The sequence below is a fragment of the Scleropages formosus genome, chromosome 2 (genome assembly GCF_900964775.1).
Source record: "Scleropages formosus chromosome 2, fSclFor1.1, whole genome shotgun sequence".
In the NCBI taxonomy this organism is placed as follows: domain Eukaryota; kingdom Metazoa; phylum Chordata; class Actinopteri; order Osteoglossiformes; family Osteoglossidae; genus Scleropages; species Scleropages formosus.
The window spans coordinates 1,012,190-1,024,880 of record NC_041807.1 but is presented as its reverse complement, the minus strand read 5'-3'; the positions used below and the strand labels follow the sequence as shown (position 1 = coordinate 1,024,880).

General features: G+C 47.6%; 1 protein-coding gene across 4 annotated transcripts in view; it reads left to right on the top strand.

The window, feature by feature from the left end:
* Positions 1 to 11,783, top strand: part of LOC108933885 (arginine-glutamic acid dipeptide repeats protein-like) — a 151,525-nt gene extending 139,742 nt beyond the window's left edge. For all 4 annotated transcript variants that reach the window (XM_029260115.1, XM_029260117.1, XM_029260118.1 and 1 more), the window contains 10 exons: positions 860 to 952; positions 1,085 to 1,284; positions 1,677 to 1,838; positions 2,295 to 2,408; positions 2,884 to 4,235; positions 5,707 to 5,932; positions 7,298 to 8,015; positions 8,815 to 8,955; positions 9,254 to 9,434; positions 9,744 to 11,783. In XM_029260115.1, the coding sequence (XP_029115948.1) occupies positions 860 to 952; positions 1,085 to 1,284; positions 1,677 to 1,838; positions 2,295 to 2,408; positions 2,884 to 4,235; positions 5,707 to 5,932; positions 7,298 to 8,015; positions 8,815 to 8,955; positions 9,254 to 9,434; positions 9,744 to 9,777 (3,221 nt within the window). In that variant the 3' untranslated portion in view covers positions 9,778 to 11,783. The remainder of the gene's footprint in view (positions 1 to 859; positions 953 to 1,084; positions 1,285 to 1,676; positions 1,839 to 2,294; positions 2,409 to 2,883; positions 4,236 to 5,706; positions 5,933 to 7,297; positions 8,016 to 8,814; positions 8,956 to 9,253; positions 9,435 to 9,743) is intronic.
* Positions 11,784 to 12,691: the final 908 nt, after the last annotated feature.

Here is a 12,691-nt window from a genome sequence, read left to right as displayed (position 1 = left end):
TCGTACCAGTGTGTTCTCCACAGTAGGGGGGCGCGGTGGCGCGGTGGGTTGGGCCACAGTCCTGCTCTCCGGTGGGTCTGGGGTTCGAGTCCCGCTTGGGGTGCCCTGCGACGGACTGGCGTCCCGTCCTGGGTGTGTCCCCTCCCCCTCCGGCCTTACGCCCTGTGTTACCGGGTTGGCTCCGGTTCCCCGTGACCCCGTATGGGACGAGCGGTTCTGAAAATGTGTGTGTGTGTGTTCTCCACATGCATGAATTCTAAAAGCACGCTTGTGTAACACACAGCCACACAGCCAGCATATCTCACAGATGCACGTTTGCAGTTTAAGCTGTTAACCCTCCTGTTGTCATGGTGTGTCATTTCCATGAAGCTAGGAAACAGTTAATTGATGGGCCTGGGAAGGTAGAGTGATGATCCCGGTTGTCTGGCGGGGAACGATGGAAGACATTTTGCTGTTGCTCGATTTTACTGACTTTTTCTGGACTTGCACATTTCTCCTCCTTATCCTGGAGTACATCCAGGAACTTGTCCTAAATATTCTGGAAGCTAGCCCTGGATGTTTTCCAGGATGCGGTGGTGAAATGTGCCTTTGCCCACCTCGACATTCTCTTGGTTTCAGAAAAGAACACGCCAGGTACTGAAACGGCTAGATGCGTAACTGATTGTAATTTGGTTAATATACAAAACTCACATTGTACGTTGACTTGAACAAACGCGTTGAACCAACGAATACTTCTAAACGCACATTTCCATCCACACCACACACGGTAATGGTGCATATTGAGTATATCTCCTAAATGGCCATTTAGTTCTGAAGCTCAGTCATTTTCTGCTGTCTTCTGTCACCCCTCCCTCCACAGTGGACCTGAGCTCAGCCAGCGAGGATGACTTTGACAGTGAGGACAGCGAGCAGGAGCTGAAGGGCTACGCCTGCCGTCACTGCTTCACCACTAGTGAGTTTTGAAATTTGAAAATTGACTTGTTCAGCAGACAGTGTCATTTGTCTTATATTCCTTGTTTATTTAGTCTTAAAACAGCCGGTGATAGGTGCCAGTGAGGTACGCTGAGGTGTTCTGCTCCTTTAGCCTCCAAGGACTGGCATCACGGTGGCCGGGAGAACATCCTGCTCTGCACCGACTGCCGCCTCCACTTCAAGAAGTACGCAGATCTGCCGCCCATCGAAAAGCCGGTCGACCCACCACCGTTTATGTTCAAGCCTGTTAAGGAAGAGGAGGATGGGCCCGGTGGGAAGCATAGCATGAGGACTCGACGCAGCCGCGGCTCGGTAGGCCAGCACGCACTTCTCCTCTCTCCTCCTCGCTCACCTGGTCCCTTCTGTTCTGGTTCATTGCGCAGCCCGTTCCCGAGGGCACCTGAGCCTTCCCTGCCTCATTGCTTATAGTAGACTAAAGAGTTATGGGAGGTGCTGGCCTATGCCATTTCCAGTCATGCTCTTGTCCTTTATTTGAATTGTGAAATTAGGTGCTTCTAAGGCTTTGTGAAGCCACTGTACGTGCCTCGATCATTTTTATCAGATGCGCATTTAGAAATTCCGTGTGAAGTTGCATAGTTGTAAGTTCATGTGCTTTTATATTTGTAGAAATTGATTAGGGTTATGTGATTATTCAGGAAAGGTCTTTGCTCTTTTTGAAAAATGTTTCTTCTGTTCCTATGAAGATGTCTACTCTGAGAAGTGGCCGTAAGAAGCAGCCTGCCAGTCCTGATGGAAGAGTATCCCCTACCAATGAAGACCTGCGGTCCAGCGGTCGAACATCCCCCAGCGCCGCCAGCACCTCCAGCACAGACAGCAAGACTGACTCCATGAAGAAACCCATCAAGGTGCCTCACCTTTCCTTCCCTGGGACATAGTGACTCTAGCCTTGATTGATCTTTTCCTGTGATGCAGTGCTCTCCTGGGATGCTCCCACCCCAGTCCCCGTTCATCCTGTTATTGATGGGGACATTCTCGCTGCAGTCCACACATATCCATAGCATGATATGCTCGCTACATATCCCGTCATCTCGTTCTGGCATTTGCTAAGTACAACCCTCAGCCATCTTGCTCTGGGATACTTGCAATCTCGAGCCAACTCAGGAAAGGATAATGAATTCCATGTGTCTGAGTACATACATTAAAAATCAAAGCAGCTTTTTGCTGGCAGAATTTCTCTTTATAGTCTGTTCTCTGGTAAGAGTCTAAAGTTCGCTTTTATTGTAAGCATTACATTGTGTTTCCATTTAGGGTTATGTCTTAGTTGTAGGTGGTGGCTTTAAACCAATTATTGTCCTTCACAGAAGATTAAAGAGGAATCATCATCACCGATGAAGAGTGCCAAACGACAGCGGGAGAAAGGCACTTCAGACACAGAGGAGGCTGAGCGGACAACAGCCAAGAAGTCCAAGACTCAGGTGAGAGGACAGCAGCCCACTCATGCTAGTCCTCTCTGCTCGGATACTTTGGGGATTTATTCATTAATTTAACCTTCACTGGACCAGATTAGCAAAGAACAGATTTCTTTTTGTAGTGGTGACCTGGCAAAAGGTAGTAAAATCGTTAAAATTTGAGACAACAGGTAGCAGAGTGGTTAGAGTTGCCACCTTGCGCTGAAAGTACCCACATTCAAACCCCACCTGCTGCTGTAGTACCCCTAAACAAGGTACTTACCCTCAAGAGCATATGATACAGTGTTCAACAGTAACCAGTTTAATAAATAAGGGAGTTCAAGATGGGAATTGTTTTCGTTTCCTCCAGGATTCTCTGAACACAAATGCTTTTTTGCTCTACTGCTCACAGTTAACATATCTAATGTTACGAATACAAAGCTTTTCGTGTCCCACTTAGAACTGGTAGAGGAACATGCTCACTCAGCTGTCTTTCTCGCAGGAATTAAACCGCCCAGACTCCCTGTCTGAAGGAGAAGGTGAGGGTGAGGGTGAAAGCTCAGACAGCCGCAGCGTCAACGACGAAGGCAGCAGTGACCCCAAGGACATTGACCAAGACAACCGCAGCTCATCTCCCAGCATCCCCAGCCCGCGCGACAACGAGAGTGACTCGGACTCCTCTGCCCAGCAGCAGGTGCCACAGGCACCACACCCTCCTGTCATACAGACGCAGACCGGCCCCCTGCCGGCACCCCCAGCTCAGAGCTCCACCTCTGCTACCTCTCTAGCCACGGGACCCCCATCCCAGCCTCCTCAGGTTCCCACGTCAGCTCCCCCTTCCACCCTGCCCTCTCAGCAGCCTCAGCCAACACCTCTCTCACTCATTCAGCCCAGTACCCCAATGCACCCCCAGCGGCTGCCCTCCCCCGACTCCCCGCATCAGGCCCCGCCTCTCTGCCAGCCGCCACTTCACAGCCAGCTGCAGCCCCTGCCCCACAGTCTGCAACCAAACCCTGCTCACCTGCCGCATCCCTTACCCCCTCAGCCATTCCCCCTCTCCTCTCAGTCTCAGGTCCCCTCTCAGCCACCACCAGCAGTCCCTAGCCAGCCACCTGGCCCTGGACACTCTCAGCAGCTGTCTCCACACCCACTTCAGTCCCAGGCCCAGTCCTCTATTCAGGGACCACCCCAGCCTCCTCGGGAGCAGCCGCTCGCTCCCACGCCCATGTCCATGCCCCACATCAAACCCCCGCCGACTACGCCCATTACGCAGCAGATCTCCACCCCGCAGGCCCATAAGCACCCTCCCCACCTGTCTGCGCCTCCTTTCCCGCAGATGCCATCCAATCTTCCGCCTCCTCCCGCCTTGAAGCCACTCAGCTCACTGTCCACCCACCATCCGCCATCAACCCACCCTCCTCCCCTCCAGCTCATGCCACAGAGCCAGCAGGTACAACAGCCGCCTGCTCAGCCCCCCGTGCTCACGCAGTCTCAAAGCCTGCCAGCTGCTGGAGGCCTCCCCCCTCCCCCCATGGCATCGTCTTCACATGCACCCCCTTCGCAGCCTCCTTTCCCCCCACACCCCTTCATCCCGGGTGGGACGCCCTTGCTGGCCCCCTCCTCGGCTCCGTCCTCGTCTTCAGCCTCCATCTCTAGCCTTCAGCCTCCATCGTCTTCCATGGGCGCGCCTCTGCCCTCTTCGGCCAGCGGGTCCTCGGGGCCTCCCCCAGTGCAGATCAAGGAAGAGCCACTTGACGAATCAGAGGAGCCGGAAAGTCCTCCCCCTCCTCAGCGGAGCCCCTCCCCCGAACCCACCGTTGTCAACACACCCAGCCATGCCAGCCAGTCAGCACGGTATGTACTGGCCTACACTGCAAGTCTGCGTTTTTTTTATTTTGAACCATTATATTGTATGTTTGTGTAATTGAACCATCTCATATGACTTCTGCTTACAAATGGTTTTTAATTATGAAGTCTCTTAGAAGGCAATGGAAATATGGAGCTATAAGGAAACTGTTTTGTAGATAAAGCTGTAGCTAAGCGCACAAATATTTTGTTTTCTACGCATCCTGTGCGACCTGTTTTAAATTTGAGTTTGGATTAACCAGATTAATTTCTGCTAGCGGCAGCAACGGTGGGATTACTCATAGATGTCACTTACTGGATGAATGATTTGCATGAACTGTGCTGAGCTGTCTGTCACAGTTCAGACCTGCACACTCTTTGGTCACTGACATTTTCTTTGTGTCACAATTTTTTTAAGCTTCTAAGATGAGATGTGGCAAGAAGTTCACCAGTTACTGCATGTTTAATTGCAGTGGAAGTTTGGCAGTTTTTTTTAAATAGGCAACAGGACCAAACAAATATTTTCTGTCTGTTCAGACTTGTAAAATTACAGCACCGGTTTTGCACCAAGAGTAATGAACATATTACCAAGAAATGCACGACCCTTTTGAAATGTGTGTACCAGGCTTCAGTCACATGCTTCCGTTACATGCTCACGTGTTCAGCGTGCTACCGGAATTTAGACTTGATTAGTAATTTTAACACACGCGATGGAAAATGCTTCCTTTTAAGCTCCCCTTACGCATATACATTCGGAGTGGATTCCTGCTTTACCGATTTTCCTTACCGATCAGGTGAAGTTCATGTAAGACAGGGAGCCTGAATTCCTTCCTCTAAGTACACGGATCACTGTGACACACACGGTTTTTATTAGCACCTCTGTAAATAAAACATGGGAGCCCTACCGAGAGAAGACGTTGATTAATGGTGTTTATATTTTTGCAGCTTATGCACTGGATCTGAACATCTTGTACGTTTGTGTTTCTGGGTGTAAAAGCTTTTTGAGAGAGGAGCGGAAAAAATCTACTTACAGTAATGACATCTGCAACAAACAGAACGGAGACAGATTTGGCTGAGAGATGAATTACCTGATTGAACAGTGTCCTGAGGGAGCACATAAAAAGGAGATTAATTACTGTATTACTGCAGTTCTCCGTCGCAATAAGTGTTTAGCTCTGACTGTTGTACTGCTGTCCCCTAAGTGCCGCCGGGCCTGGATACGAATAACAATGAGCACATTAATGCTGCTGTCGAAGTGCCCCGCTTAAATCTACCTAGCGTGGCAGTGAGTTCCGAGCGCCTACGGTGACACCTGAAGAAAGATGTTCCCTTAATACAGCACTATTCAAATGTGTGCAGTTTTGCAGCGGAGCAGCCTAACTGTTCTTTGTACAAGTATCACTGTATCTCAGTGTCCTGTAATGCACGTGATTTGACCATCGGTAACGTAGGGTTGTGTCCTAAATCCCTCGGCTTTCAGGTTTTACAAACACTTGGACCGAGGCTACAATTCGTGCGCCCGATCGGACCTCTATTTCACCCCCCTGGCGTCTTCAAAGCTGGCTAAGAAGAGGGAAGAGGCCCTGGAGAGGGCCAAACGGGAGGCGGAGCAGAAGGCCCGTGAGGAGAAGGAGAGGGAGAAGGAGCGAGAGAAGGAGAAGGAGAGGGAACGTGAGCGGGAGAGAGAGCGGGAGGACAGAGCTGCCGTAAGTCAGCTTCTCGTTTTGGACTTGAACCACTCACTCTTACTGATCTGATAAGTATAACTAAACGTTAACTGCACCCATACCTTTCCTAACACGCTAAATTTATTCTGTGAGACTACCTCCTTAGGCAAATTTCCATTGTGAGGGGAATTAATTATCTTTTCTTGTGGAAAATAATTAGTTCCCAGAAGGAAATTAGCACTTAAAATTAATATGAAAAACAAAATAAAAGGAATTTTTTATGCATGACAATGAAAACATCAGCATATTTTATATTTGCAACAGTAGTTATTTCTAGTTTACCATTTAATCTTGCACTTTAATTCATTAATTTATTATGAATGACTGCTTGTCCAGTCCAGGATTTGCACCGGTCCCAAATCTACTTTGCAAGCACATGTCGTGAGGTGTAGTACACAGTATGCTGGATGAAACATTTACATTTCTTCATTTAGCAGACACTTTTCTCCAGAGCGACGTACACCTCACATAAAATTACCACGAGTACATTATTACATCAACAGAACGAGACTTGGATGCAGACACGTGATTCACAGCACAGTTAATTTGTTCCTTTTATTCCACCACATGAATCAATACACAGCACACGAGTAGCTGCATAAAGTATATCTGTTATTTAACAGTTACGCTCACAAAGTTATCGAGCATAAACATTTATACATTAACGTGCACCTAAGATGGGAGAAGTGAGTTCGGAAGAGGTAAGTTTTAAGACCCTTCTTAGATGTGGAGAGAGAGTCAGCAGTTCTGAGTGAGGGGGAGGTCATTCCTCCACACTGGAGCCAGAACTGAAATTTTGATGGTTTGGTTCACTGATATTTATGATGTAAAGAAATGGTTCCAAAGAGCTGTCTTTGTCACCTTGTTCTTCCATGTTACCTTATGCTAAACATAGTTGAGTTTCTGTGCATAAAGTGAATTCATTGTGTTCTGTCACTTTCTTAAATATCCCCATCAGTGTTTGTTCCATCTTTACGTGGCTGCTCTCAAGCAATAACCAGGAAGGATAGTTGTCAGCAATCACTTGTGTGGAGTTGACTGTATTCATGTGTGGTTGTACTGTCTGCTGCACCTTTGTCAGCATCATGCAAAGCACATTTATTCAAATGCAGTGACTGTGAACCAGGTAAAAATGCCATTTTACTGCGTGTATAAGCACATTGTGTGATAGAAGGCTATGTATTTTCAGAGACTGAGGGCTATGTTTCATCCTACTGGACCCCTGTTAAATGAGGGATGAATGTAGGATTCTGCAGTTCTTCATTCCTCAGAGACGAAAATGCCTTCTTATTACCGTCTCTCGTCTGTCATCCTGAAATACTTTTCTTCCTTTTCTCTTGGCAGAAGACCGCTGGCTCGTCAAATGAGGGTCGCATGGGTGAACCCCAGGTTCCTGGCCCCGCCCACATGCGGCCGTCGTTTGAGCCCCCAACCACCATCGCAGCAGTGCCACCCTACATCGGGCCAGACACACCGGCCCTGCGCACGCTCAGCGAGTACGCCCGGCCGCACGTCATGTCTCCCACCAACCGCAACCACCCCTTCTTTGTGTCGCTGAACCCGGCCGACCCGTTGCTGGCGTACCACATGCCAGGCCTTTACAGTGCTGATCCAGCCTTGCGGGAGCGTGAACTGCGGGAACGGGAGATGCGGGAGAGGGAAATCCGTGAGCGGGAGCTGCGAGAGAGAATGAAGCCCGGGTTTGAGGTGAAGCCACCTGAACTGGACAGCCTGCATCCGGGTGCCAACCCAATGGAGCACTTTGCAAGACATGGCGCCCTGGCACTACCCCCTATGGCTGGCCCGCACCCCTTCGGGCCCTTTCACCCAGGCCTCAACCCGCTGGAGCGGGAGCGGCTGGCGCTGGCCGGCCCGCAGCTACGGCCCGAAATGAGCTACGGCGAGCGGCTGGCGGCAGAGCGTTTGCACGCAGAGCGCATGGCCTCGGTGGCTAACGACCCCATTGCTCGGCTGCAGATGTTCAACGTAACGCCACACCACCATCAGCACTCACACATTCACTCGCACCTCCACCTGCACCAGCAGGACCCCCTGCACCAAGGTGAGGAAACATCCTCGACTGTGTCTCCTGCACGTCGGCGTAGTTATCAAAATGAACACGTTACCTTATGCGCATCAATTTAAGTCACAGTTCAGCAGGCAGAGACAAATGGCCTTCTGCATTTCTGCGAAGTCCTTAACCGCAGAGCCACTTTGCACCTTAATTATATCACAGAAATGACCACATCGTAGTGCTTTGTGGGCCTACAAAATTTGCCTTTCTTTAAACACATTAAGAAATTAGATTGTTTGAGAGATTGTTGGCTCTGTCTCATCGCAGCAGTTTACTTACATATTTGCTCAGCTCTGATTACTAACTAGCTGTGTCGTAAAGAGCTGACTGTAATAAAGGCTTAAAGTATTGACGTGAACGTTAACAGGAGTGAAAGTTTAATAATTGTGGCAGAGGGGAGTAGCTCTTTTTTTTCTGACAGCGCCCCTCTCTCCAGTGTACCTACACGATCCACTGATGGTTATAGTTCGGGGTTATTATGACTGCACTGTCAGGAGTAATTGTTGTTGGTGTGTAGTATTGGTCACCTCAGACTGATCCAGTCTGAAGCATCAGTTAATTACCGCATCCCTAAACTCTCCGCTGTTCTCCACGTTGTATGATTTAGTCATAATTGAGTGCGTTTTTCCAGGGTTTTTTTTTCTTTCTTTTTTTTTAAAACCAGGAGTGTGTAAGGCTGTAACGGCAATGGTGGGTGGAAAAAGATTTTGAATGTCACCCATTTACTCTGTGACATAGTCATGCTGACATACACAAGGTGGTAGCGAATATGTTGTATGTCCCCCAGGCACTGGGGCCCACCCACTGGTTGACCCTCTGGCCGCAGGACCCCATCTGGCCCGCTTCCCCTATCCTCCTGGCACCATCCCTAACCCTCTGCTGGGGCAGCCTCCCCATGAGCATGAGATGCTGCGTCACCCGGTGTTTGGTAAGTGATAAATCCTTAACCAGCATATGGCCTTGCTCTCCTTTCTGTGTAAGCAGCCTCTGGAGACATCATGAACCCAACAGGAGTTTTTGCATGTTGTGCTGCAGTTTCATTTAGAGTCCTTAATTTAAGTACGAACCTGTAAGAATTCACTGACACATTTGCAGTGCAGTTGCTAAACACTTTGCTCATTTCCTACTACATTAGAGTTTGTTTCATTGTTTTGTTTGGTTTATGATGTTTTTGTTGACCAGGTAATTAGCCCTTGCTCTGACATTTTTTGTGCGTGTGCCTGCAGGAGCTCCGTACCCACGGGATCTACCTGGAGCACTCCCACCCCCTATGTCAGCAGCGCACCAGCTGCAGGCAATGCACGCACAGTCGGCTGAGCTGCAGCGGCTGGCCATGGAACAGCAGTGGCTGCATGGACACCATCACATGCACGGGGGCCCACTGCCAGGCCAGGAGGACTATTACAGGTAAGGCGGAGGGCTCCGCGCGATGACGGTGCTGGCCGTTATTATCTCATTAACGATGAACCGCACCTTTTGTTTCTTGGCTCGCATGTACATTGTAAATCTGGCCATCAGGGCAAGAAAATATGAACGTGAAAGCAGATTAGGAAACGGTTTGTGTAAAAATCACAGTTCACCAGTTCTTACAGTGGTAAACCGGCATCAGCAGTAACGTACATATGTTAGTCGCACAGCCATTTGTTATAACATTGGACAGCCACGTAGAAAAGGCACGTACAGATGAGTTAACGGTCCGGTGAAATTGTTTTCCAGCCGTTTGAAGAAGGAGAGCGATAAGCAACTGTAGTGTCCTGGAGAACATGAGGACCGAGGACTCCATGGAACATTGTCAGCGAACAGACGAGCGGTGGACGTGCGTGGCACCCTCGTCGCAAGTTCCACCACAAAGAAAACTCACGGGAGAGGCTCTCCTCAACAGTTCTCGGGGAAGAGGGGGGGAGTTCTTTATTTTACGTCATCTGGACTTGTATTTTTTTATTTCGAAAGAACTTGACATTATTTGGTATATAGCGTTTTGAGTAGAGACAACGTCTTCAAGACCGATTGTGACTTCCATGCATGAAATACTTGGAGAAACATCCCTGCAGTTTTTGTAGGCTTTTAGAACACAGGTCACCTCTTCACTGTGCTTAACACCAACAGAGCAGTTAAGCCATTATATCCGAAACCTTTAAAAGTGCTTTCTGAAATTCAGCTTATTTTAATACACACGGTAGAACCATGTTTTCGTCATTTTAAAAGAAGCTAAAAATCTGCAGCATGGCTTTTTTGGGTCTGTAAATAATATATATTATTCTGTGTGGACTCCTAACTATGATGTTAAACCTCCAATATTATAATTCTAAAGCATTATCCCTTTGTTTCAAAGGGGAAGCACGATGGCATTATTTGATGGGAAGCGGGTGCTGGTAGAGCTAATCTGCGCCGTTTGCCGACGCTGAGGCGTCCGTCCGTTCCGCCTGTCGGCCGTACCGACTTTGGCCGAGGCGCCGCGGCGAGTGTCCGGCAGGTTGAGAAGAGGAGCGTGCCTGCGCTGTGCTTACGCTGCTCTGTGTCCCGTACACCATGCCCGACCCCATGAGACAAAAGCACTTTGGACTTTGCTCGTTCAGTGACCATGTGACTCTTCCTACAGTTAACATGGGATAATTGGCACACGGTGACATTTATTTAAATGCGTCAGTAAGCATTTGACAGAACTGCAGTACTGATTTCTTTCCCTTGACATATATCCTAAGATCACAGATGTAATATGGACATAACATTTCCCGTATGACTCAGTTTAACGAAAAGTAATCTTGGTTGTGATGTCATTCAGTGCCGTGTCACATCTTTTATCCCTTACACGTAGAAATAAGTGAACGGGGAACGGTGACGCGCTGCTATGTGTTCGTTTTGATTTTCCGGTTCCAATAATGCGCCTTTTCACGGTTCTCTGGATAAAATAACGTTTCTGGTACCACAGTCACTGTGAAGCAAAGGATGCTCTGAACAGAGGCAGGCCGGGGGTGGCTGTAAGGGGGCGCGTGGGATGCTGGACGAGCCGTGATGCGTTCGCGGAGCCGTCGGGTGCGAGAAGACGCTGTTCGGGCGGCCAGTGGCGCGTCTCTTTTCGGAAGTGCTTGGCCTCTGCGTATACGACATAGCAGACTGTTACCTAACTAGTTGTGATGTTAACTGTTGTAGGCTTCTATGTCACACCATGTATTTTTTACTTCTGTGGACAAGACATTCAAACCATTGCAATATAAAGGGTTAAGGAAGAGTTTGGTTCCGGTATCCAGTTTGTCAAGAACTGATGGATGAAATTCAGATCCACCTCGCTGATATTCATTTTAGCATTAATTGTTAACCCCTTCAAATTAACCGAAAAGCCTGTTTAACTTCTTCCAACAGCTGATTCCAGTTTGCCAGTATGTCTTGGTACCATGTTTTTTGTTTTGTTTCTGTTCTGCTTTGTTTTTTTCTTTTTTTTTTTTTTTTTTTCCTCTCCTGTGTTTTGCCCCTAATTGGTTTTTACTTTTGCATTTTCGTACCAAACCTGTATTGTTCAGTGTTGTCAATGATTCAGCTTCTTGTTTCAGAGCAGCAGTAGCGGAATGTAAATTCAAACTGCTAAAAATTTATATATACCGGTATCTTGAAGCTTATTGTATATATTAGTAGTTTGCCATGGGATAACACAATGTATACAATAGTAGAAATAATTAAAAATTTGTGAGTCCTGTGTTTTCTCCATTTGAGTATTTTGTAATTTTTTTGAAAAATTTGTGGAATTGAAATAAACTTAAGTTACACCACAGCCTACAATTTCACTGCTACTTTTTCACGTTAGTTTTCATTTTAATGTAGCTTCAAATAAAGTGTTGCACAGTAATATTTCTTTGACTATTTTGGGGTAAAAGTGACTTTTGAAGTTAGTCTTACAGTGAAGCGCTTGACATGACACCCCTAATATCTCTGTAATGCTCTCATTGTAGTGGTGGTGTACAAATCTACCACACTTTTTTCATAAAATCATTTTTATTTAACGGAATACGACGTTACGACAACTTGACGACAGCTTGACTTCCATGACTGTCCAGCAATTCTGCGATCGTTACATTTTTTCCAAGTGATCGATATTTATCCAAAGGAGGGGTTGGAATGAGATCTTGTCTGGCAACCACTGCTGTAGCTGTGTAGCTGTATCGCTGCCTCCCTGTTAGCCATCTTACACCGATAATGTGTTGACCAGTAATGTTGTGGTCCACAGGATGTGTGTGGTCCATCTGGCCTCAACTGGCCTCAGCTGGATCTTAAGCTGTATGGACTTTGAATCCATGTACATGTAGACTGAAGTCTATATAAACAGATGAAAATTATGCATGTAATAATTTTTCATATTCTTTATTCTCATCTTCCTCTTAAGTGCTTTTCAAATGCGCTATATTGCAATATAATTTCTCTCACTTTTAACGAGAATTTGAATTCCAGCCGGAAAAAGCACGTACGCTCGTCTCAGCAGGCTTTTCATTGAGAAAATGTGTCTGTATTCTCTTTCGATCGCCGAGCTTCTGGAGCTCACAAGTCGGAGGCCCCAGACTTTTGTCGGAAACAGCGCTGTCGTAGAAAGGGTGACATTTGACTGATCGACTGATCATAATTTCCTCACATAACGACCGTCTCTGGCTCGCTGTACAGCGCTGCGGTTAATGAAG